General features: G+C 40.0%; 1 protein-coding gene across 3 annotated transcripts; it reads left to right on the forward strand.

Moving 5' to 3' along the window:
* The first annotated feature begins 10 nt into the window (after positions 1-10).
* Positions 11-27,939, forward strand: tango2 (transport and golgi organization 2 homolog (Drosophila)). 3 transcript variants are annotated; one of them, XM_037778518.1, is made up of 10 exons: positions 11-146; positions 708-768; positions 1,338-1,464; positions 9,198-9,286; positions 12,973-13,092; positions 13,385-13,502; positions 23,140-23,207; positions 23,397-23,550; positions 25,266-25,370; positions 27,010-27,939. In XM_037778518.1, the coding sequence occupies exons 3-10, from the start codon at positions 1,409-1,411 to the stop codon at positions 27,128-27,130; spliced, it is 831 nt and encodes a 276-aa protein (XP_037634446.1). In that variant the 5' UTR covers positions 11-146; positions 708-768; positions 1,338-1,408; the 3' UTR covers positions 27,131-27,939. The 3 variants fall into 3 exon arrangements, with proteins under 3 accessions (XP_037634446.1, XP_037634448.1, XP_037634447.1); XM_037778520.1 differs by having other exon boundaries at positions 14-146; positions 23,400-23,550; XM_037778519.1 differs by having other exon boundaries at positions 58-208.
* Positions 27,940-27,984: the final 45 nt, after the last annotated feature.

Consider the following 27,984-nt stretch of genomic DNA (forward strand, 5'->3'; position numbering starts at 1 on the left):
GGATTGAGTGCAACGCACAGAGAATAAACACCCCCCGCCCGCTGTAGAAGCACAAATCGAGCTGACTCAGTGTGAACGCTTCCTCTTAGTTGACAACAGCGAGTGTAACTGGGTAGTGAATACAACTAGCCGACAACACACAGCCGGTAAACAATTAGCTTAGCAAAGATTATTTGCATTGTTATGTGTTGTGCATCACCGAGGTTAGGTAGGTAACGTCAGCTAAAGTTTGCTTGGTCTTTCCTCTTTACGTTATTGACTATTATAATGCTATTGCTAGCTAGTTACTGCTGGGGTTACCAAGTTGTGCTGAAACTAGTTTGCTGGTAACAGCAGCCTCATGATTTAATGTTACTTTAACACTGTTTGCTTTGCAGGGCAACACTTGTTTGTTAGCAGACACACACAAAACAGACTATGCTATATGGCTAGCTCATCTTGAAGTAACCGTTAACATGCAATTCATGTTAATTGTTTTATAATCTTTAAGGTTAGTCACAAACTGCTAGCAGCTATGTAGTTTCAGATGATCCTAGTTATTATCCTACCTAGCTCATTATTCAATGACATTGTGAATCATGGATGAGCCTCTGAACTGCTGTTACTCAACTGCTACCTTTGCACTCATTACAGTTAAAAGAACGATAAAGATAATAAACCTTTGTGATAATATGCACTAACACTTGTTACTCTGAACATGTTCACAGGAGGACACACAGCATGCACCCTGGATGCTCCATTTGTTTATCCTACAGCCAAGTACACTGTGTAAGTATTGAAATAATCCATGTTTCATTTCATTCTCACTGTGCAATATCATTTTCCACTTGTGCAATTTTGTTAATAGTCTGTTTATTGTCAATACTGTATATACTGCTCCTATTTTTATACTTCCTTCTATTTAAATGGTTCATATTTTGTTACACTTTGTTTAACTCTTTTTTACTGTGTTAGCTGATGCATCTTGTTTTTTGCACTATCCCCTTTGTTGCTGTACGCTGCAAATTTCCCCACTCTGGGACTAATAAAGGAATATCTTATCTTATTTTAAATAGTACATTATATGTGTTTTGATGAGTTCATTCCAAAGATATGGAGTCTTTTTCTTCCAGATATATTCTCTATGGACACACACAAAGTTAAGAAAACCTTTAGCTGCTGTTATCTCAAACTTTTTGTTGTTCCAAAAATTTCAACACACCCAACATTTGTTTTCCAACATTTGTTTTGCAACAGATGTTTAGATTATTTTTTTCAATTGCCACTCATCCATGCTCTCATACACCAACACTAAACATGTGCTTACTGGTTTCTGATTTTTTTTTTCTCTTCATCAGATGTGACTAAGATTTGAAGGCAGGTGTGGATTGAGTGAAACTTTGTCATCAATCCCCCAATACATCCATCCATGTGTATAATTTTCTTCAAGTTTGACCCCCGGCCTGCATCCAAAAATGCCTACAGGTGAGCAATTGACCTTTTCAACAAACTTTGACATGACAATGACATAGGTTAATTTCATATCTCAATAACAATATATATCACGATATAGAATGTTTGCTGGTAATTCAATGAATAAATCGTCTATATGAAATAACCACACGATAAAGCCTATTTCTGTATAGTCCTTTGTGAATGAAATACTTGACAAATGTGTATGAATATTTTCTCATTTTAAGAACTTGAGTGCCAAATGAGCACAACAGTTTTGAGTGAAATTGTAGAGAAAAATATAACTAAATATAGGCCTAGGCTATCTCGCAATAGAAAAGATATAGAAAAATGTATACAATAGACATTTTTATATTGTTTTCACAATATATATCATCATGTTGCCCAGCCCTAATACAAGGTAAGTATATAAGATGGCTAATTTGGTCAGCCATACAGTGCAGGACGGGGAATTCCAAAAGAAAGGACTTGCAAAGGAAAATATGATGTCACAATATAGGTCATGCTCACAGAAGATCATGAAATGCATCATGTGCAGAAAATGTATCTTGATTGCGCTTGCACAATGTAGTACTGTAGCCACAGCCATATGCAAACATTCACTAATCCTAGGAAGAAATTCTAAACAAACAACTAAAACATGACAGAGACAATGGGGAATTGTAGAGTGCTCTCAGCTAAAATCCTCAAGTGTCAAACAACAAGTGGAAAAACACCAAGATAAGGATCAAACATCGTAAGCTCCCGTGTGCTTTTGAATTTGGCAGTGTGTTTATGTAACCCTTAAGAATCCTGAAGTACCCACTGTTTGGTCCATCTTGATAAACAATGTCGTGAGGCTGTTTTTCAGAAGATACCCAACAGGCTGTATTTTTTTGGAAGTGTGTATAAAAATATGCATGATATGCAGCTATAAAAAAAACAAAAACAAGTGCTGGGTTTGAATATTTCACTCCGTTTGCATCATATGACTTCAGTGAAATGTTGGAACATGCAGCTACAGAATATATAGATGTGTTTTTTTTAAAAATAATAAATGTAAGGTGAAAAACCTTTCAGGTGTCAAGTCTCGACATCACTGCTGTCATACTCTGACAATGCTGCAATTTTTTTCGTATTTCATCTTCTTCCAGGATTGTCTAGTGTGCCACTTGGAGCTTTGAGAGTTGCAAATGCACACAAACAGCAGTAACAAAGGAGTTAAGGGAAGAGACTATTCTTTTCTGTAGTTTGATGTATTTTATATAAATGTGACATCTGATTTTTGGAGGTGTCAGTCTTGCACAAATTTTTTACGGGATGATCTGAACAGCCCTTTATATTGGCGTATAATGTACTTACCATTGATATAAAACAGTACATGCGACATTACGTCGTAACTACTGGGATAATCGTCTGCCATCTTACCTGGGTATTGTTTACAGTTGCCACCTATGAGCAGCAACTGGTTGTCAGCTGTTCAGCACCTAACTGCCTCACTAAAAGGACCAAAGAGACCAGGGAGACTGGCATCACTTTCCACACGTCAGTATAGAGTAGATGAGAGATTTAGTTTTTATTTATGTGTCAACTAAAACTTCAAAAATGAGTGAACTAGCTAACTTTACTGTTATCAAGCAACAGACCAGCTGAGTTCTAAGTCAAAACAATGTGTTAACGACGAGAAGTGCCCGCCCTAAATAACATTTCATAATATTTTTAAGACAAATCCAGCAAGCCACATCTATCCCAAAATTAGCCGTCTTGAATCCTGCAATCAGTCATCATATATTAACATCACTTGTTGTCAGCTTACCTCATGCCTTTACAAGGATTTCCTTTCAGTAAAGCAAATAAAAAATAATCCATGTGTTGAACAGGGAGGTTAAAGGAATCCAGACGCAGAAAGGAGATTTGTTCTTCAGCAGGTCAAGGTCAGGCTTGCAATTTTGCAAAATCCCCGCAATTTCTCCTCATTGTCATCGTAAAGGTAATGTCGATAATGTTACCTTGCGATGAGAACGAAAGACAATTGAGACGAGTCCATCAGGAGTTCTGCTGAGGGCATTAGCTTTTCCAAACAAAACTTACTTTATCAACTAAAACAACTCCTCATTTACAGTTAGCAAGGCTCTTCAACCTCTTCTCTCAGTATCAAAAACAAACCCCATGCCGGTTGACCGGGAAAAAACACGCAAAATAGGAAGTGACTTATTGTAATTACCTGCCTATAGGCCATAATACTGAATCTATTTAGGATTTCTACATAAAAGATATTTTAATGTAGTATCTTAGCCATTCAAAATGCCATGTAAGATGGCCACCATATGGTTCCATCCTGGAATGACGTCAATAGAACATGTCACATCTGTTTTATATCTATGATACATACTTAATATAGAAAATGCAGCACATATTTTGCTCAAACCTACCATTTTAAAGCGCTGAATGACTCTTTGTGCAACCTCCATGTGCCCTACCCAGCAATACATGCTAACTCCTTTCAGTGGGCAGCACAGACCGGTGCTCTACGTGCAGTCAATGTGAGTTACGGGGGGATGTCTAGTCCAGCGCATTATAATCCCCCTAAGCTCGAGACTGAACTCTCTACCTGGCCATAGTCCATCGCTGTCCTTCCCTCTGGGAGTCTGACCCCGCCTTAGGAGATCACAGCAGAGGTGTGCTATGAGTACTGACTCAGACCTGAACCTGGGGAAAGGTGAAACGTACTGTGTCCTAATGTGCTTACATCAGTGCTATATTTAGACTACTAGTTGCAGAAGTAGTTTTTCTTTTGCTGCAGCTGTGTGTAAATCAAAAGGAATGTCCAGCATACTTAGACTAAATTGGGTTTAAAGGTCCCATATTGCAAAAAGTAAGATTTTCATGTCTTTTATATTATAAAGCTGATTTAAGTGCTTTATAAATACTGTGAAAGTATCGAAGCGCTCAATATACAGAGAAATACACACAGCCCGTGTTCAAAAATTGTGCGTTTGAAACAAGCCGTTAGGATTTCTGTCCATTTGTGATGTCACAAATATACAATATTTAGTCCATTACACGGTTTTAAACGTAAACATTTGAATGAATGAATGAATGAAAGACTTTATTTCGAACATATAATAAATAAAAACAGATACAAAATAATAACAAACAAAACAAGAGTTATAGTGTCCGAAAAGGAGTAGGTAGAAGAAAACTTATTACCCTACCCCTTTCTCACTTCTCCTCTAATAACTCGTATATCATAGAATGATAATATAATATAATATAAAAACTATCCCTGATTTATTTACATCCCAAGTTGAATATATGAACAGCATCCCAAGTTTATTTACAACCCACAAATACATCCAGAGTTAAAAAGTATATAACCAAAGGTTGGTTATATACACAACACTTCCTCAACCATATACCTCCCAAAAATATCTTTCTTGTATAGAAAGAAAATTTCTAAATGTGTCCCAGTTTATTCCTGGTTGCAGTGTATGTCTTTTCTTTTTTCATCCTTTGTCTATTATACAAGGATGAGAGAGCAACAAACAGGAACAAAGAATCTTACTGCCATCTCAATGTGTATGTGATCAATAAACTAAACTTGATGTAAATAACATCAGCTGACAGGAAGTAAACATGGACCCAAACTGTTGCCAGGCAACGCAATTCTGTTGCAATTCCGTTGAAATGCACTAAAACGGAGCATTTCAGACAGAGGGTAAATGCAGGTATATTCAAGCAGACAGAATGAGGAAAATAAAGGTTTTTTGAACATTACAGCATGTAAACATGTTCTAGTAGAAACACAAAATACAAGTATGAACCTGAAAATGAGCACGATATGGGACCTTTAAGGCCAGATTTAAGTTCCATTAAGAAAAAGTATTACACTCCCACAGCACGAAATGACAGGAATATACCGACGGGGGTTAAATGGGCTCATGTTCAGCACAAATGACTCAATGATTACCCACATGCTGAGATTTCTGTATTTCGAAAGTCAATTTCTAGCCTGCACGGCAACTTTTTCAGCTGCTCAGAATAAAAGTAGCGCTGCATCAACCGACCGGCATTGTAATGTGATTTTGACGTGTAATTACAGCACTTCCTTTAGGCTAGTCAATGTCATTTAAATATCAGCAGCTTCACTCGTAGTCCCTCGAGGCTGCTATGTTCATCGCAAACATAGCAGCCTCATAAAGATGAGTCAAAGTGATTAACTAAACAAACAGCAAAAAATGTGTATCCCCTTAGGAGTATGACTCACGGCAATCTGCCGATCAAATTGATGATATGTGCTGTAAGCAAGTTGACATAAGGCGCTGGCTTTATGAGGAAAAATTAATGGAGTGTCCAAAGCCTAAAAGGTTGATCCCATAGAAATAAAATAGGAGTAGAAGGGTCATTGAACTGTTTGCTGTAGGAATTTGACTAGTGCAAAAGAAAATGGCGATTGTTGTTATGGTGACAACGGAACACACGTCAGTGGGGCCGTAAGGTGTGTGGTCTCAGCTCGCCGGGAAGAGAACGGACAAAGCTCCCGGAGCTATACCCCTCCGGGCTTTGAAACAAACTCTGCCTAAATGCATTTATTTGCTCTCATTTAAATAGTATACATTTTCAGTAACACGTGCATAAAACAAAGTTGATTTATCAAAGTGTACCTCTTTGAAGTGGCTGGTTTACCTATTCAAGATAATATAAGGTGATGCCAAAATGGTCAGGAACTTTCATTTTCGCACAAATTTGCTCTTCTCACGATTTATAGACGAGGCCTATTGTGCATTGGGTCGTGACGGTTTGTCATTTTTAAAAAGTGTGTCCCCAGAAAATAAGTTTGGCAAACGCTGCTCTAGAGCACAAATAGGGAAAGTCACATAGTCACCAAAAATAGGTTCCTCCTGGGGCAATAAATATCTCCAGCAGTTTCATAAAATCCCAGCTAGCTTTCCAAAAATATTGTATTGGAGCAAAAGGTTGATCAAGTGGAAATTTAACATAACGTTAATGCAAGATAAAAAGGTCAATGGCTCACAAAAATGATACGGAACAATCCTATGGGAATCCATTCCACAGCAAACCTTAAAGTGACTGCTGCCAAGTCCACAAACCACGGTGTTTACAGAACAGACATAGAATCAGAGTTCAGTATTCACGAAGAGCTTTGATACCTCTCTGCTTCTCGCTGTCCCTCCTACATGATGCAGCTGGCCGACTGTTACTGCGATCAGAGCTGCTCGCATGTGATGCGTTTCCCCCCCCCCCCTCAGGATCCGATAGCAGATGCTCTCGCTGCTGTAGCATCATTAGTGTTATCTTTGTTTTCTGGAACAGCGGTGGCTCACACAGCGCCATGGGAACAGACTATCATTAGCACTTGATGCACAGAGGTCGACCCACATTAGGTCAGTTTGGTTTATCTGTTTGCTCTTAACAAGATCCAAGATTAATAAGGGGACCGTTGCCAAGCTCAGAAGCAACATACAGCTATTATAGAGGTCAATACTTTTCAGTGGCCTTTTTTTCTGTGTCGTTTGCCCAGAGGGTACATAAAATGCACAAGTCTATGAGGCTAAAGTGCAAATTCATGTTTAAAAACAGTGACATGGTGCAATAGTGAGAGGTCATGTTTTCCTGTGTTTCGTAATAACAGCTGAATGGGTGAGAGGAGCCAGATGAGGGGTTGTGTGTTGTTGTGTGAGCTGTGGAGAAAAGGAGCTGAGTGAGGTTATATAGCCACTAAGTGATGTTACACTTCCTTGCTGCACAATTGACAGTAGTGACCTGCTAGTAAAGGCACGTAGAAACTAATGGCTGGTGTAGCATTTGATACAGGTCGCAATGCAGTTTGTAGTCGGTAATGGCCGCAGATAGAATGACACCATTACTCACTGACACCCGGAATAATAATGCAGGTCAAAGAGCAGTGCAGCGCTAAACTGACAGGCAGCCTGTGTCAGACGACAGAGTCCCATTCGAGGTGATTTATTAGATATCAGATCACACTCTTGTTCAGGCTCTTCATTCGTGTTCTTCGTAGCAGTAAATGGTTGTGTTTTGCTTAGGCAATAAAAACGGATAAAACACCTGGAGAGGTTATTGACGCGAGGCAGGCGCAGACAGCTTCGCAAGATGAGATGGTTTATCTCGATCTGTCACAGATAAATACATTTTTCTTATTTTAAATCGTTTTAACCCCTTAACGTGCAGTTTAGAAAAATAATCTTATTCTACACTGTCTGACAGCCTCATCTACTACTACCACTGAAGCTATATGATGTTTACACTGTGGGAAATATTCACACTAAGGCTGTCAATTGTGATTAATCCCATGATTGTTTATAGTTAATCACGATTAATCACAAATTTTTGTATCTGTTCAAAATGTACCTTAAAGGGAGATTTGTCAAGTATTTAATACTCTTCTCAACATGGGAGTGGGCAAATATGCTTGCTTTATGCAAATATATGTATATATTTATTATTGGAAATCAATTAAAAAACACAAAACAATGACAAATATTGTCCAGAAACCCTCACAGGTACTGCATTTAGCATTAAAAAATATGCTCAAATCATAACATGGCAAACTCAAACCTGTGTGCTATTATGTCTGTGTGATATTTGTGTTTCTCCATATCGCCCAGCCCTGAAAATTACATTACATTTGCTCAGTGTTATACAGTATGTCCCACGTCATACACAATCACGTATAATCACAACAACAGAGGACACAAAACAATTTGTAACTCTTTTAGACATCTACAAGGTCTCCATCTTATCTTATCCTCAACACAGAGCCTCCTCACATACGGCATGCCAAGTATGGAGGACTCCGAGTTCTCTCAAAATACCAAACCAAACCACGTATGATGACAATCATACATTTCTTCGTATTTAATAAAACGTTTTCACGACAATGAGTTTAACTTTGTATGTGAATACTTTAGGTATTACCATAAGATCAGTGTTAATGTAACTGTGTGATAGTTACAGTATCATGTATTTAGTCCACATTACCCACCCCCTCTCTATGTTGATTATATAATACTCTGAAAGGGAAATGAAAAGCAAATGCACCAAGCTGCTTTATTACACTGACACAGTTAGTACACAGAAACGTGTGTGCTTTGATCACAAGTTCTGTTTCTCTTTACTTCCTGATTGGTTGTAACTTTTGTATTGGCTTGTCCTATAGCCGTCACTTTCGTTTTGATCCTCTCCTCTTTGGTCATCATAAAGGACCTCCTCCTCCTCCTATATATAATAATATTATAATAATATTTTTCTTTGTTTGATCACTTTAAAAGTAAAGTTAGGCTCTGCTGTCGGCTTCTCGACTCATTTAAAAAGAAAAAGAGAGCGAAAAGAGAGAGACAGATCGCGAGGGCGAGTGGTAACGTTAGAAAAGACAGCGCGGCAGTGCTGTGTATGAGAGAAAGAAAGGTTATTTTCTGATTGTTTCACAGCTTTCACGTTCTAAAGCACAAATAAATAACCCTCAAACACTCAACAGATCATTTACTGTGGAGACAGACGCTCTTAGTTTAATTTTCCTCCGCTGCGTTTCATTCATTACATCCATAAGTAAATACTATGCAGCAGAAAATATTGTTGCTGTGTGTTTTTTCAGATGAAACAGGCGGGCACACTGAACTGCAAGCTGCAGAGTGTGTTTATCTGTTAGCTGTTGAGACCACCTCATTGGTTCACATCAAGAGCAAATAAGTAAAACTCACTAAACCCCTCTCGCTCCCTCTCCTCAGGCTAATTTTGGCTGCAAACAGAGATGAGTTCTACAACAGGCCGTCCAAAGCTGCAGACTTCTGGGGGAGCAACAGTGAGATCCTCAGCGGTAAGTCTGTACATGTGAGTCCAGCTCACCACTCACCATTTCACTAGCTCACAAATACACGTTTTAAAAATAGTAAAGTAGATGGCACTGAATTAATATCTTCTTTCTTGTTGTCTTCTTTAACAGTAGATGATAATAAATAACCATAAAGCAAGTTAGATCAGTTCGTTGTTTCTTGAAGTGCAGGCTTTGTCTCTGTTTGACATTTATTTAACCAGATAAGTCCGTAAAGGATAGAAGGCTCTTTTGCAAGGGAGAGAGTACCTGGCCAAAACGGTACAAAGTTGCAAACAAAACAATACAAAGTCAGACAACGGATAATACATTTAATTGATGAAGACGGATTTGTGTTAAATCTAGACAAATGGAATATGTGTCAGACATTAAAACTAGGGCTGTCAATCGTTTAAAATATTTAAGCACAATTAATCGCATGATTGTCCATAGTTAAATCGCAAATTAATCACATTTTTTATCTGTTCAAAATGTACTTTAAAGGGAGATTTTTCAAGTATTTAATACTTTCATCAACATGGGAGTGGGAAAATATGCGTGCTTTATGCAATGGTAAGTATATCATCCATTAACAACACAAAACAATGACAAATATTGTCCAGAAACCCTCACATGTACTTTATTTAGCAGAAAAAAATATGCTCAAATCATAACATGGCAAACTGCAGCCCAACAGGCAACAACAGCTGTCAGTGTGCTGACTTGACTATGACTTGCCCCAAATTGCATGTGATTATCATAAAGTGGGCATGTCTGTAAAGGGGAGACTCGTGGGTACCCATAGAACCCATTTTCATTCACATATCTTGAGGTCAGAGGTCAAGGGACCCCTTTGAAAATGGCAATGCCAGTTTTTCCTCGCCAAAATTTTGCGTGAGTTTGGAGCGTTATTTAGCCTCCTTCTCGACAAGCTAGTACGGCGTTGGTACCAGTGAATTCCTCAGGTTTTCTAGTTTGATGCCAGTATGTTTACTAGCTTTAAAACTGAGCCTGCTGCAACCTAAAAATCACAAGTTGCGTCAATGTGTTAAAGAAATTAATGGCATTAAAACAAATTTGCGTTAACGCGTTATTATGGCGTTAACTTTGACAGCCCTATCCCGTTTGGCTCTGCGACTATGTGTTGGCTTTTTAGCCGTGTTTGACTACAGTTTCATTCCAGGCTAAATGGGTTTCAATAATAAAGGAAAAATCTGTCTCCTCCACCTCAGAATCCAATTCTCCTCCACTCGGTCACGGAATATCCCCACCCGCAGTAAACTATATTTAATTGACTGATGTCCAATACACATTATAGCCAAGCAGAGGAAATCAATCATCCTTTTTTCTGCTGAAGGAGGAAACGCAGAGATAGCCCCGTTGTTCATCAGTCTCCTTCTCCCCTCTGTAATAGAGGGGTCAGGACTCCAGTAGTGGGCCCTTAATTGATGGCTGCTTTTATGCGATGTGACAGGAATAAATGGCTCTGCCTTATCTGCGGGGCTTGTGGGGGTGCAGAGGCAGAGGCCCTGAAGGAGACATAGCATGACGAGAAGGGAAGTAAGCTATAGCTCCCAGTGGGATCAGGCTAGCTTTCCATCCACTCCCCGGGGAGTAAGACCGTTCGGCTCCCCCGGTCACTGTCCGTGTAAGTGGACCTGTCTTTATTGATCACCAGGAAGTGCAGGAGACATGCAGTCCACCTTTTCCATGTCATGCCAAGACGAGGAACGTGGAAAGAAAACGATAGATTTATTGATGGATTGAGTTTATTTAGCTAAAGCTACACGTGAGGGTAGTGCAATCAAAAGACATATTAAAGGATATACTCCTTCTGTACTTACTCTAATTTGTGATTTTTTTTTTAATGACAGTCAATGGAGTACTTCATCATGTGTGTCTTAATGCAGGCTAGTTCAAGTTCACTATGTTGTCTTACTGCCTTTGTCAGCCTTTCACATTCAAAGGAAGGACAATATGCTGCAAAGCTTGCAGATTCATAGTTAGCCAAGAATGGCCCCTGTCGTCGTAAAACAAATGCTGTAAATGGAGAAAGAGATAACCTATGACATTAAGGTCTATGTTCAGTAATGATTTATTGTCAACAGGTCAATAATTTGCTAGTCTGAAACCATCTTTGGGAAAAATGTATGATGTCCTATCTGCTAACATGGAGGAGGCGGGCTTTATGACCTACACTGCAGCCAGCCACCAGGGGGCAATCCAGATGTTTTGGCTTCACTTTTGGGGAGCTGTCATGTCGTCCATCTTTATATACAGACTACGTTATAAGCCTGCCACTAGCCGCCTATTTCACACAGAATTTTCCTCCTCTTCCTCTACCTGCGTTACTGTTTTTGAAATCCCCATCGCTATGTGAAACAACAACAACAACCTCCGAGCTAGCAACCCACATGCCAGAAATGGCAAGTTTTTAACTCCTTGGCATACGCCAGTGACATTGACTTGACCAACGTACCGATCCGTTCCACTTCACACAAGCTCATCGGTTTGATAACGTTTTGCAAGAGCCGCATACAGCAGTTCAACTGTATGTGGTTTTAACAACTCCAGTGAGCTCCTCCAGAACTAAAGTAATAGGCAGGCTTCACCTCTACGGTATCAATAATGAAATTATATTTGTCTTCTTTATCAGTAAAAGTCATATCATGTAGTCGGCGTACATCTTTTTTTATTTAAACAATATTTTTATTGAATTTTGCATATATTTCACACATATACTGTAAATAGACAACAATAATAAAAACATTAAACAGTGAAACATGTCATGGTTTTCGCAGAAATCAAAGGAAAAGAAACATTTCACATATTTTCACATATCTTACAACATAAGAAAAAACAACAAAGTAGAAACACTCAACAACACATAGCAATTTCAAAATGACTGTGCACCTTGACGTCCAAGAAACTCCAATAAAGGTTTCCACACTTTTTGACATAGTCTTTTAACGTTTTATGTGGCATTTTCTTTGGTGGGGATTTAGCCACATTAGTGCCAGTGCTTGTGTGCAAATGTTTCACCAAAAGTTTGCAAAGGCACCGCCGCTGCATCCTGGGCTTAGCGCCGCCCAAGACGGTTGTGATTGGTTTAAAGAAATTCAAACAAGCCAGAGCGTCTTTTTTTTGTTGTTTTTTTATTATTGGAAACTTTGTTTCTCATGCGTTGACTTCTATGCTTGCCTGTTGACCAATCTCACATATTTGCATGTTCAGCTGATCTGCTGTGTTTTACCTAAAACTGCTCTTGTTAGCCAACTGGAAGTCTATCAATTGAACACTCGTGTCTCGATTTCCTAGTTCCAAATTACATAGTTCTTTCCAGGAAACGGCATGAAAAATATGCCAGTGAATGAATAATGTGTTACTCTGAAGGGAGACTTAACCTGTGTTGAACATAGGCTTTTTAAACCATTGTGTAAAATCTGCAGAAACATGGGAAATTACTTTACTAAATGGATACTAAAAGGGTATTGAATGTTGTGGGAACACACTGTTAATAATCCCACACAATGAAGTAAGGATTTTTGGTCATTTGACATATTGGGATAGTTGTTACTTATAACTTCTAATGGTTTATTGAACAGTGTACAATATATTTTACCTACAATATAAAGTCTGATGAACAACGGAGCTCTGTTTAATAAACATTCTCCTACTTGTGTGTTAACCAGGCCTGGACCTGGAATGTGGTAAGGAGGGAGGATCATGGCTGGGGATCAGCAAGCGAGGCAAACTGGCTGTAATCACCAACTACATGGAAGGACGCCCCAACCCCGACGCACAAGGAAGAGGTGAGCCAGCCATCAAGTCAACGGCTCTAATACATTTTAAGCCTACTCATGCAATTTCTTTAATAAGTTGGTACTGTATATTTAATTATCATCCACCATCTAAAGCACAACATTGCATTTCTGGCTACATTTTGAAGGGTCTGGCAAAATCATTTGTGCTGCAAGATTCACATATCTGTATTTTTTTTTATTTATATGGCTATATTTTATATGTATTTATTATTAACAACTAGGCTGGTTTTTGAGTGCATAATTTACGAACCATTTCTTTTTTACCTTTGCCGCTCTGCAGGATTTCTAGTGTCTAACTACCTTACGGACAAGGATCTGGACAGCTACTCTTACCTAAAGAAGGTGTCGACAGACGGCCACCTGTACAACGGCTTCAACCTCCTCACAGCGGAGTTCAAGTGAGTGAAAGGTGTGGTGAAATCCATCTGAGTGTATGCTCCATCAGCTGATAAAGCTGAGTCAAAGATGTGTTAACATCATGAGAATCTTAACACTGACATTTGGTTGCAAATCACACATTTGTCTTCCGGTAACAAGTTGAAATTTATTCCAGAGTTAGGAAAAATACATAATTTGGCCACCTAGGGCTGTCTGAGGATGTTCAAACAAGTTCTTTTTTGCACTGTGTGGGTGTCATTGGCAAATTCTTACACACTAAAGGATTCCAACTCTGCGATTTTTTTTTTTAGAAACTTGTTGAGAATGGGCTGTGTCTCTGAGTTCTGGCCTTACCTTGGAATGAAACCGCAAAGGCAGCGTCTTCATCTCTGGAGTGCTAAACAGGCAGAACTGGAAAAAAAAAAAAGCTCAGCTGCTGAGCTGGGAAACAGCCAGCATTAAAATTCTAAAGGAACACCTGTTCATATTTCAGTGTTTCAGACAAAGAAAATCTAGACAGCATTAAATATAATGAGGGTTTTTTTTCTTTCTTTTTTTCCCCTCGTCTGTTTCACCAGCCTGACTTGACTGAATTTGGTGATCTGGTAAAGGCAGAAAAATCAAAGTGGGATCAGTGCACACTAAGATCGTTGTCAAGGTGGGGGCCCCTGTAGACAATTGGCATGGAAACGGGTCTCAGATTCTGCCAGCAAGAGGTTGGAGGTTCAGCTCCAACACACGCCCCAGCCAAACTGTATCCCTGGAGGGGGAGAAAAAAACATCAGAGTTTCTACAGTGAAGTTTGGTGTCATGATCCGTGTATCCTGGTAACATGGCCTCAAGGAGGATCTCCTCTCGAGGGATTTTCTTATGCTTGTACAGCCCTTGCTCCACATTTGTTAGCCAATGCTAAAAAATATTTAGGTTAGAGAGATACATTGGTTTTCTGCTGTATTAGGCCCATAATATCATTTTTAAAAACGATGTCGGCTAATCGTTACTGCCTACCTCGATTATGATGGATACGATTCACTTATTGAACATTGCGTTTTTGGTTTTTGAAAGGCCAAATAAAAGACCACCCTCCAAACACTTTAAATGTTCTTAAAATACAGCCCCATGCACACTTCTTCAACATTTGAAGAAATCCATAACTTGACAGACGTGCCATTCCTAGTTATGGTTGATAAGCATTGGTGGGACAATCACTGTTTTGGGGAGGGATTTAGTGAACGGACAATTGAGTGAAACACAATCATTTCTTTACCTTGCACGGCAGCTGGATTCCCACGATATCACCAGTGGGCAACCTCCGGGTCTGAAAAGTGAAGCCAATGCAGAAGTGCCTTAAACTTGCATTCTTTCTAACAGCCAGCAGGGGGCGACTCCTCTGGTTGCAAAAAGAAGTCTGATTGTATAGAAGTCTACGAGAAAATTACTATTCACTTGATTTATTACCTCAGTAAACATTTTAAACATGAGTTTAAGTACTCAACCGCTAGTTTCAAGTCTTCTCCAATACAGCATGATGTTCATTTAGTATGGTCCCATTAAGAGTCAAATAGACCATAAAGCAGGGGATGCTTTAGGGCGTGGCTACCTTGTGATTGACAGGTTGCTACCATGGCGTTGTCCGGTCTTGGAGTTGTCCGCGTTTTTCGTCATAGAGCTTTAACCCTTTCACAGAGTGTTTTCAGTTCATGAAATTATAACCTTTCTGGTCGCCTTATTCAGCGTTCGGTTGTACTTAGCTCCACCCTCTCATGTCACTTGTCGTTGCACAAAAACAAGATAGCGACGGCCCAAATGCCGAACTTGAGGCTTCAAAACAGCAGTCCACAAGGCAATGGGTGACATCACGGTGACAACACCCACTTCTAATATACAGTCTGTGGATATCACATATCACACAAAAATCCATCTTGTCAGGCTTCAAGTAATGCGTTTGAGTCCGGCCAGCTAGATCACGGACCAATCGGCGTCCTGTGAGGAGCTACTGGCAGCTACAGGCGTGGCTTATGTGTGTGTGTGGCGCAGCGACACAGAGAGGCGACTGTTCGTTCTGAACAGCAGTGGCGGCTCCTGAAGAGGTTAGCGTAGATGCTGCAATAGCATCAGTTCTATCAGAACTGGAGAGTATTTCTTCTTTGAAAGAAGAGCTAAGAACGGCACTGGAGGCTTTTCTCGATGTAAAAGATGGTTTCGCTCTTCTCCCCAATGGCTGCGGCATGAGTTCGATTGACCGATGGCTCATCCAGTCACCTGCCAAGCATTTTTTTGAAAGTGCCTGCCCTTTTCTAAACAGTTAAATGACTTCTTCTCACATGATTGTGTGTAAACAAACCATCAGGTTAATCATTTCTTGGATTCCAAAGAAACTTGCAAGTTTTAAATGATAATTTGTAGTCTTCCCTGGTCCCAGGTATTTAATATCAGCTATTTGCAGCCTCAGTCCAGGAATATCAGTATTATTTCAGCCTTTGAAACCCCCTTTTTTTCCTCTTTTCACATAGGACTAAACAGCAGCTAGATGACTTGGCTGTTGTTTCTTTGATAGGCTGCAGCCATCAAGATATGCAAATGTCCTTGTTAAGACCAGGAGCTGTAGTTGTGCCTGCGCTGCCCCAGTGGCATTCCTCTTAAATGAAAGAATAAGGTGCCACCCCACGCTCATGAGACACATAGCAAAGCGAAAGACGCCGCGTGTTTGTGTTGTGATAATGTCTTCCGTTCAGACTGGGGCTGTCATCAGGCTGAAATCACTCAACAGAGCCTCGTGCTGTGATAGAACTGTGTATGTTCCTCTCCTCAAATACCCATCTGATGGGAGCTGCGTTCACTGCAGATAGAGCTGACACACAGCGACAGAAAGCAAGCCTATATCTTTTTAATAAACACCATCATTACCAGCCTATTTGTTTCCCACTGTAATGTGCCTGGCAGCTCAGAGGAAATAAGGCGTCTAGTTTCTTTCCGAATCAATAGCTACATCTGGTGGATGGAGAGCAGCACTATATTACAATTAGAGGATTCCTCATTCATCTGTAACCAGCAACATGATTTATGATGGGGCGGCAGTGATGTGCCCACCGTATTTAAACATTGTCTGCTTTCACTTGGTTTTTGAGAGCGTGTGATCAGTCACCTTCATTGAGATGCAATGAGGAGGAAGGGAATACACTTAATACACAACCCAGAGGCATTCAGATATTTCAGTCTGGCCATGATTTATGTATCGCTCCTTTTTTAATTGTGATGCTTGTTAAGCCAATACGGCCTTAATAATCTATAACCATGTTGGTTATAGCATGTTTGGTCGGTGGCAGCAGTGCATTTCCAAGAACATTGTACTGAGCCTTCCCGCTGTGGAGCTAATACCCTATATATTTTTATCTCTTGATATACTCTGCTTGATGCTCTCCATGCGCCATATCAAACATTTCATCTGACTTTTCGATACGTTTGATTTTTGATCATCCCATTTCATGTCTTCAAAGTCGATGCTCAGATATTATCCGTTTTAATGAATAGCTCTTCTGATGTTTGCCTGCAACGAAAAGCCTCACTTAAAGGGGAACACCACCTAAATTAAGAATTCCAGTATGTTATTTCCATGGCCTAGGAAAGTTCAATCAATATTTGTGAACATGAGCTCCTCTCTCTCAAAGCCAGAAACCAGAGAAGTAAGTCTCAAACTTGTGATGTCATCGGGTATAAAGTCTGGAGCTGCTCCATAGACGATGAATGGGAGACCCACAGAATGTTTGTTTTCTTTTTTGTATACCCAAATGAGCTTTATTCTGTTGTGAAACAGAAAATGTACCCATATACTCAGAATATTCCCCTGGTTGCTCTCAATGTCATCTGTAACATCTCTCCCAATTAATTGTCTACGGAGCATCTCCACACTTTATACCCTATGACATCACAAGTTTGAGTTTTGGCACTCTAGTTTTTGGATTTGGGAGACAGTTGTTCATGTATACTAATATTTTTTGGACCGTCTTAGACCATAGGAATAATATGTATGAATTTCGAAAATGGGCGTAGTTCCCCTTTAATGCCCTTTCAGTCAGGCAGAGTGTGGGCTGCTTTATTAAAGACACTTTATAAAGTGGTTCAATCTTGTGGCCTAAAACCGTGTGTTGCAATTCTTGGCAGAAACTTGTTTGAGCTGAACAAGACAAACAAGCGGAGCATCAGATACGCACATTTCAGAGTATCGGGGGTGGATGAACTCTCCACATTTTAAAGAGGAACAGCTATGAGTATTTGTTTTTCCAAGTGCTATTAAGAGTACCTATTGGGAAATCACAGTCCCTTTGAGTAGAGTAGAACATGGTTTTGTACTGAATAGAATTAACAGTAGATGCTCAAGCCAGTAGCTCAAATATAGCCTGCATTGTTCATTGAGTGAATCCAGATGTCCAAAAAGAATTGCCTCAAAATTCAAAATAATATTGATTTTGGCTTTACGTTTGTTAGCATTGGGTCCTATTTTACATCAGGAGGAGATCTGAATGCCACTACATTTTCATGCATTTATCTTTCCATGAAATTCTGTCTGATCCTATGCAGGCTTTCCTTTATTGGCTAACTTTTCTAGGTCAGGTATGATAAGATTTAATTTCCAAAGTCATATGAGAATATTATGGTATTCTATTTATCAAGTCAGCGGTCACCTTGAGGTCACATGCAGTAGCTGATGTTGAAACCGCATGGATAGGTCAGTGTTATTTATAACAATTAGACTTTATAATTTTTACTATGCATCTCAACATAACAAGACTGACAGTCTACAGTTTTACTTACGTAAAACCACAAATGTCAATCTTGTGACTGAAACCCGGTACTAAACGAGCACCGGGGCAAATTTTTTCAAGACCGTAGTATCGATAAGCTCAGACGTTAACGTTTCTGCTATCGGTATTGGAGAAATTAAGAAAATTGATTTCCTATTTATTTAGGCTACATAAAATGTTATCTTTGATCTCACAAACTCTGTTTCTAATTTGTAAAAAGATTAAAGCATCACACGTCAATGATGCATTTTCCAATCCAGAGGAGAGATCTCTCTTTCAGCCTGGCGTCTGTGTACGTCTCTCTCACACACACAGACACATAGAGACCAGAGACCCTGCTCTTAGTGACAACGGCGTAGAGAACAAAACTGTCCTAAGTGTGGTTACACTTCAGTCGAGTTGATGCAGATAAGTCTTTTGCTTGTAAGGGCTGAAACACGAGCAATCTGTCAAAACATCTAGCCAAAGTGCATCAGATACAGGTGGAGAAATGCACCGTTGTCAACAAACTAGCTCGTAGTTCATTCATCCCTCCTTGTGATGGTGCTAAAGGAAAGGTCGGGGAATCTCCAAAGTCATTATAATTCATCGTCTAGGCACTATGGATATCTGAACCAATTTTAAGGTAATCCATCCAGTAGTTTTTGAGATATTTCACTGGGTGGTGAAGCAATCGACAGACCAACATTGCCATCCATAGAGCCATGACGCTAGCGCGGCTCTTTGCCAAACAAGCCAAGTTTTTTTTACCCCTTTTTACATGCCTTTAATCTCTGCATGTGTGTGATTGGATACGAGAGTGCATGTTGTCGTTACCCAGGAGCCCCCGCCAACATGCCCATCTACATTCTGAACTGATAATGTCGAAAGCCCATCCAGGCATCTCCAGGCAACTACACCACAGCTGGCGATGGGGAAACGGCTCTGCAGCCTCAGTATAGAGGACTCTTCATTAGATGGTCTCCCAGCCAGCATACTGATTACTTCTCTTACTGAGATCTGAAAAAAAAGCCCGCTTTCCACGCTTCCCTCCTCGTTCTCTCTCTGCCCAGTGGTCTTGACCTCCTGCTGTTCCCTCATCTCAGCCCAAATCAACCCACAGCACACCTGATGGGACTTTCGATATCCTAGCCAGTATCAAATAGCAGAAATGGAGCTATCTCTCTGCAAATCCTCCGCCTGCTACCACCACGGCCAATTTGATGCATATCACGGGCAAAGTGTGTACATAAACACCACCGGGCCTTTCGGGTGTTGTTGAGTTCAGTGCCGAGCTCAAACTAGTATTTGAGACATCGTGTTTGCCCACAGCAGAACTGACAACAGGTTAAAAGCTTTACAGTTTCCCTTCAGGTTACAGTGCCATCTGGTTCCCACTGAGCAGCTACTGTGTACATGCATGTATGAGGTGACTGCTATCACCCGAGTCAACATTGGCCAGTGCTGCTGTGTTCATAGTAACCATAGGAACACAGGATGAGCAGTTGTTTATTCAGACTGTTCAGCTGGATTTGGGTACAAGTTGGAAACAATATTAAGGTCTTTGGTTTGTTGTCAGAGAGATAGTGTAATGTCATTCACAGCTGCTTGGACACATATTGTCCTGCCTTTTAGTAAACGCTCTGTCCCAGGACATTTACACAAGACAGAGGAGTGCTTGTGCAAACAGTAGAGGATGACCTCTGCACAGGGACAACTGTTTGTAGACAAGCAGATTTGGCACTTACAGTATTATCGTTGCTCATGTCAGTATATATCATCATGTTATCCCCTCAGTCTTTGGTAGTTTTCATGCAATGAATTATAATACAAGCATATTCATCGTCACGCCACACCGTCTCTTACAGTATTCTGTCTATGTAGTTGGGCTGACCTAATAGAGACTGATCCCCACTGCATTACATTTGGTGGAGCAAAACGAGAAGCATTTCATTGTACCAAGCCTCAGTAAAGTCTAACTTTGATAAGCAAATAAATAAAATATACTAAAAGCTTTTTGTGCGTAATAATTCAAATCAAATAGATCATGTTTTTCATATGTATTTCTTCATATACTATGGTTATCTGCGTTGAAGCAATTTTCTTAAAGATCTGTTCAAAATGTTGGCTTAAAATCACCCCCATGTTCGAACAAACCGCAGCAAAAGTGCACTTTTGGATGCCCCTATGGTAGATAAAATATGATAAAGGTGCCCTTCCAGTGAAGAAAACGTGATGAAGTGCCCTCTAGGGTGCCCTTCCAGTGGAAAAAATAGGATGAAGCGCCCTCTTGGGTGCCCTTCCAGTGGAGAAACCACAATAAAGCGCCCTTTAGGGTGTCCTTCCAGTGGAGAGACTGCAATTAAGCGCCCTTTAGGGGGTCCTTCCAGTGGAGAAAACGGGATGAAGCACCATTTAGGGTGTCCTTCCAATGGAGAAACCGCAATGAAGTGCCCTCTAGAGGGTCCTTCCAGTGGAGAAACCACAATGAAGCACCCTCTAGGGGGTCCTTCCAGTGGAGAAACCACAATGAAGCACCTTTTAGAGGGTCCTTCCAGTGGAGAAACCATAATAAAGCGCCCTTTAGGGTGCCCTTCCAGTGGAGAAAACACAATAAAGTGCCCTCAAGGGTTGCCTTAAAATTGAGAAAGCATGATGCAGTGCCATATACGCTACCCTACTTGCTAGAATTTTTTCTGCGCACTGGTGCCCCACCGTGTACAGCTGGTTCCCTTTTTATTATTTTTGCCCCTGCCCTTCAGACAGCTTGAGTCCGCCACTGCTACAGAGTATTTTCTCGATTAATCGGTCAGTTGTTTTGGCTCTAAAACATCAGTGAAAATAGTAGAAGAAAAATACGTCCAATGTGAAATCTTGAAATTGATTCTTTTGTCTGACCAACAGTTCAAAATCCAAAGATATTGAATGTACAGTGATATAAAGCAGAGAAAAGCAAAAGCCGAAACAATCAAAAGTAAATCAAAAGCTTTATTGCTTATCAAAGTAGTGGTCGGGTACTTTCCTGGCAATCAATTAATTGACTTATTGTGCCAGCTCTTAACATCAGATAAGAAATCATTGTTAATGGGTTTTATGGCAAACATGTTCTGCTCATGGTGATAAACGGTATAGACCAAAGGCCGACATGTAATTTGGCTTTTAAAACTGTCCAATAAAGTTTGTGGCAGAGCTGCGACGCCCAGCAGCATATTCTGTTCCTGTCTCGCCGGCTCTTTACTGGGAAACTTTCCAAGTTCGATGTTGAAGCAGTGTTGCGCCACATTTCAGATTGACTGATGCCACTGGTACGGCTGTCATAAAATTGACATCAAAAAAATCATTCCCCCACTGGTTCAAAGGATTTGGTCATAATTTATTATTCACTCTCCTGTACCAGAGCCGTCACAGATGCCCTTGATGTCAGACAGATTTTTCCGACTGAATAAATTCCCTCTAACTGAGGACTTTGCAAAGAGATCTAACACCGTAACTAAATGGTTTTGTGGTAGTCAGAGTTGTTTGCAGCGCTAATTTGTATTTTGAAGCATTCATTTTGCCCAGTTGTTCCTTAAGGATAGATTTTAATGCTGCAGTTAACTACAGTGTTAGGTATTTTCCCCATTTGAATTGCCTCTACAAATGAAACAGGCTTCTTAATTCCTATTTTTCCAGGACTGCAAAGAAAATCGGAGGTGCGCTGTTCATATTCTCTTTCACCCTGAGCACTCATTTTACAGGATTCCCTCAGGAGTGCTTCTTTGAACATCATCTTTGCTGTAAACCAAAATAAATCAAAGTTCCAGCGCACTCCAGGATACTAGGACAGACAATATTTTATTAACAGATTACATTATAAACAAGAAGGAGCAAACTACACGTTCTGCATGTTGCTTCATCAAATTTGTTTTGTGCTTGCTTGCCATCAGGTGTGCCTTTTAAATAATCAGGTGCTGACACTACAAAAAGTGAACAATAATAGGCAATAGCAAATATAATTCTACCATACAAAATTAGATATAAATATTCAGGCTGTTCTCGTACATCGTTCATAGCTATACCTATGGAAAGTACTGCACTTTAATTCATTATATAGCCCACGAAATCAATTTGTATGTAATCCACGTTATCCTGAACCAGGAAGTATAAAAAGCGACAAACGCCGCATTGGAGGAGGACACGGTGGATGGGTTGGGTCAAAAAACACCAGACTTTCACCCATGAGACCGCTGTTCGCACCCCGTGTGAAACCAGAAGTCAACGTTGATTTATTTGTCACGTAACCTCCGTTCTTAAGTTACGCCACTTCCGTATTTATTTTAACCCAAACCACGATCTTTTCCTAAACCTAACTTGGTAGTTTTGTTGCTTAAACCTAACCAAGTTGTTTCCTGTGAAGACGGAAGTTTATTTCGAAAAGACTATAGCGTAAATTGACACGTGCGTCATGTGTTGCTGGACTCGAGCAGGAAAATGCACGATAAATGAGGAATAACTTTTCGTACGATATCATATGAACCGTTGTATGAGGATACGTTGCAATATTACATTTCCATTTCCATAAGATAATGAGATACAGTTAATGTCAGAGTACAACAGAGGATGAGTAGATCCAGAATGCATTCATATCCATCAGATACCATAAATATCATAGAATAAGATACCAATCAAAAACTAGTAGAAAAAAAGTAGAAAGATTATATATATTTGAAGAAAGCGGGCACTATACAAAATCCATAATATAGAGTAGATGTAGATATATTTGCGTTTATTCAAGAGCATAAAAGCATTATGACTCTTGGCACGTAATTACACATGAACAAGTTTAATCATCACTAAATGCAGTCTGTAATTTTCCATCTTTCTGTGTCCCATGTAGAGCCAAACAAGACACTGTGTGTTACTATGGAAACAGAGGCAGCCCTGAACCCATCCATCTAAAACCAGGTCTGTGTTTTTACTATGGTTGCTGTAGAAACGAAAACCGTCCTTTCCTCTTGCCCTATGGCCCTCCATTCATGTTAGCCTGACACCTCATTGTTGATATCGCTCTCAGATTGTCTGATTATCAGAGGACGTGCCACAAGGTCACCGACAGAGCTCACTAGTGTATCTATTTGTCTGTGTTCCCCTCAGCAGGAATCTATGGCTTGAGTAATTCGCTGCTGGAAACTCCGTGGAGGAAACTGCTGCAAGGCAAACGCCACTTCACCAGCGTGGTCAGCGACCAATCGCTGTCCTGCGATGGACTGGTGCAAGAGCTCCTTAAAGTCCTCAATAATGACGAACTGTGAGTGGTGAATGCCCACTTAAACATCCCCTAGCTGTCACACACCATAACAACACATTTCATTTATTTTAGTTTATGAATAATAGTATAATAATACTTTGCTTTTCTATTGACTTTAAAGGCGTTTGTGTTGGATGTAAAGCAATCCTGTGGGTTAAATATGGATGAATTGCCATTGATATGTAGAGGTTATTTACATCTATGTAATATGTGTAGTAGTATATTGTTGGTGATCATTGCAGGATTTTACCTGGTCAGGAGCCATATGTGGGGTAAAACGATTGATTCATCATGCACAGAGCTGGACAGAGTACCTGGAACTAGGGCTGGGCAATATATTGGTATTAAATCGACATCGTGATATGAGACTCTAGTCTCGTATCAGTGGATAAATGCAAATAATAGAACAACTAGTCTGGTAAGTTCAGAAAAATTACATCAGTTTATTGTCATACAGCCTTTAAAACCAAGAAAAGATATTTTTTGTCATATTTCTAAGACGATATCTTCTTAGATTTTGAATATCGAAACATCTGTCATAATGTGTCATAATGACAAATGCCAGTTCAACCGGTTTGCATAAAATCAAACAGGTGTAAGCTCATACACCGGACCAGCAAAACCAGCTATCGACCCAATTCTTATCCAAAAATATTGTGATGTTTGTTTTTCTCCATATTGCCCAGCCCTACCTGGAACATGCCAGACACTGTAGAGACTGTGTCAGGACTCTGAATGAGCCGTTGTGAGGGAATTACAATTTTAGTTGCAATCATTGTCAGTTTCCTCTTGATAACACAGTGACTTTTGCATGACGCTATGTTACGCCAAAAGGGTAAAACAATTTAGGGAAATACATGAACTCACTTTCTTGCTGAGAGTTGGATGAGACGATCGATACCTCTCTCATGTCTGTATGGTAAGTACAAAGCTACCGTACCGCACAAAAAAATAAAAAAATACAACTTTTATAGTTGTGTTTTTTTATCTTGTCGTCACCCTGAGGTTTTCATGCAACCAGCCAAGACTACGGGAAGTTATTGCACCCACCCAAGAAATACTCTGGCCCATTAAAATCTGTCTGATTGGTGGTGATTTTGATTTTGGTGTTGTGGTTTCCACTTGCACCCCGTTGCAAAGCTTTAGTCCCAACAGCCACGTATCACAACAAGAGAATGATAAATTAATTAATTTTCATAACTGATCAGAAACGATGGCCAATCCTGCTAAATTGAGACCCAGGTTGTAGAAATGAATTCCTTATTGAGCAACTGAAAGCACAGAGTTTCAAATATCAAGTTGTGCTTTTGTCGAAAGAAATACTGTAAGCAAATATTAGACTTGGCCTAAACATTCATTAGGAGCAGCCACTATGTCAACTCTCGAACCATATGGAGAAACTTGTAAAGTAGCGGTTGCTTATGTATAAAAGGCATCGAGATGATGATATTTTTTTTGCCTGAGATATTTTCATAAACAGATTTCAGTGAGCTGTGAGTTAAGAGAACGTTTGCAAACCAGCATGTTCATTTAAGGTTGAGACTGAAATTAAGGACAAGGGCAAAGCAGGTTGAGGAACCATTTGTGCAGGTGTTTATGTATATATACTGCATCAGTTGATCACTGACTTAAGTATACTGCATGGGGGATATGACAGAGAATATGCTAACTCTCTAAAGCTTCTCAAAGAGGTGTACTGTGTGTTTGTTTGACAGGAACACACCTGATCCAGCTCAGGAGAGCCAGGGCAATGGTTACAGCAAGGACATGGTCCAGGCTCTGTCTGCAGTGTTTGTTCGCAGCCCTCGATACGGCACGAGGTCAGTGTCCTCAATCTCTCTCCCTTGTTTGTCTCCACCTGAGCTGACTGACAGGCCCGTGCTCGCCTGCAGCATCACAGAGAACACAAAACTCCCCCAGCGTTAATAATCAATCCTCCACAGCGGGGAAAGGGGATCGTCTGCACTGCGATGCCACGGTGGACTAGTGGACACAGAGACCGTTCTGTGTCCTTTAGCAAGGCACTGCCTGCCACCGCCTGCTCAGTCTTAATACAAGTGTTTGTTAAATACCTCAAATGTGACTTTTAAAGGGGACATATCTAGGCTGCGATCTAAAAGTAAAAAAATGACGTCCTATCATCTTTTCCTTACCACTTTTCCTTGACCTCGATGGTCATGAGGAAAGATGAGAAGGAGAATTCAGAAGGACTTAGGAAAAGACAACCGTGGTGTTAAGAGAATCCGACTGCACTTTCACTAGACTCCGTAATATTGATGCGACGGCGGCGGATGTTATTGACATGGGACTGTCGTGGTGAAACTACAATGTTCCCAAAAATGGTGTACAAAAGGCGCGTATTTGCCCTGTGCGTTTTTAAAAAGCTCTTTCAGTGACAGGCTGCTTCACCCGGTGTGTGTGAAAGATTGATACCACAGGTCCTTCCGCTGCTGCAACACTCTACATCAACATGTAATAGGATTATCTGACCTAACGTGGACAACTGGTGAAAAATATCACTTCATTACCAAGGTTGCAATTGAAATAAAAAAGGAATATATGATAAATATTGACTTAATTGAGTTATGGAGAAGGGGTAGGACCATGTGTAGGCTGTACTTCTTCCTACTCCTTTTTGGACTATTTGTTTTTTTGCTATATGTTTACTGTTGTTACATGTTACATAAATAAAACAACAACATAAACAAATATTAAAAATAAAGTCAAACAAAAAGGTTGTCACTGTCCACTCATATTTATCGATATGAATCCCAATTAGTATATGACTCTATGAAAATAATATGCAAGATGGGCATATCGTTTGCTTTCATGAACGGCAGAATGGTGCGTCGCTTTAAATGCTGCAGCCGCAAGGAATTGTGGGGTGTTATTTACTCCTTTCCTTTGGTAAAGGATGGTCCAGTGTATCCTATCCTAAAGGAGATAATTAAGGAAGCATTGAAGCACCTTTCCTTATTATTTAGAGGATTCCAACGGCTCTTATCATCATGGCTCCTACTGAGATACTTCCGGGTCATTTCAATCAGTTGGGAACCTTCCGAAGCAAAAAAGACTTTTCGACCGCAGCGCCACATTTGCAAAAGTGCGCCATATTTTTCTCGCAAGCCAATTAGAGCAGACTGGGCTTTTTCGGGAGGGGGGTCTTAAAGAGACGGGCGCTAAAACAGAGCGTTTCAGACGGAGGGTGAATACAGGTATATTCAGACCGACACTATGAGAAAAACAATGTGTTTTGAACATTAAAGCATGTAAACATGTTCTAGTAGAAACCCAGAATACAAGAATGAATCTGAAAATGAGCATGATATGCCCCCTTTAAATGATCTTAGTCTTCAGTGTTACTCCTGCTAGTTGCCTGTATTCTTTGATTATTTTTTTATCTAACATTTTCATTTGATTTTAAATTGTCTTTGTTTGCTTGTGTCCCTGCCCGTTTAGGACCAATACAATCATCCTGATTGACGCAGAAGGTAATGTGACCTTCACAGAGCGCACCATGCTCAACTGCGACGCAAGCAATTGGAGCACCAGTTCTTTCCAGTTCAAACTGCAGGAGTGAAGACATGACGAAGGAAACCCACTCTGTGCCTTTCTGCATCTCCTTTCCTTCCATCTCCCCCTCTCCCCCCCTCAAGCTGCACCATAGCAGCTACGTGAACACGAAGACTCGTCTGCACTTTCTATTTCTTCAGCTAGTCGACACTAGCCGCCTCATTAACATCAGTGATATGTACTTCTCATTCTTGATTTAAGTTAAAAAGAAAAATAATGAAAGTATTTTGAAAATGTGTGCTAATTTAAAAAGATTGCCAAAGAACATTTATACGGAAAATATTTTACCTACATTTCACAAAACGGCTGGGTTGGGTTGCTTTAAAAAAATCAATACCATTTACAGATTGCTGCAAACCTGCTTTGAAATGCAATCAATACCGTCACGCACAAGATATTTTAATGCAATCTTAATTTATTCTTTTTGGTGTCATGTTTTTACCCGTAAATACATGATATGGGGTGAATATACATTTTATGCACATTTTCCAGACTACAATTTAGAATACTTTTCTGTTTGGGAAATCATTGGGTCACCAGTATTTTTCTAGAAAATGTGTAATCTGATTTAAATTTACAGTACTTGTTATAGATTAGAGTTACCAACTACTTTTTAAAGGTTGGATTACTGTAACCCTGTTACAAGTAACGCATTAGTTATGCCCCAACCCTGCACAACAGTAGCCTCAGTGGTGGTTACAACAAAATAATGTTGAATACAAAACAGTTTCAGGCACTGGATCTCCGACCACTTCCATGGTAGAATAATGCATTTTACAGCTGCTTGACAATAAAAACAATTTATCAAAACACTCATACTTGGCTCAGTATATAATGTTTGTTGACACAAACACCCTTTTT

Source organism: Sebastes umbrosus, chromosome 8 (genome assembly GCF_015220745.1).
Source record: "Sebastes umbrosus isolate fSebUmb1 chromosome 8, fSebUmb1.pri, whole genome shotgun sequence".
In the NCBI taxonomy this organism is placed as follows: domain Eukaryota; kingdom Metazoa; phylum Chordata; class Actinopteri; order Perciformes; family Sebastidae; genus Sebastes; species Sebastes umbrosus.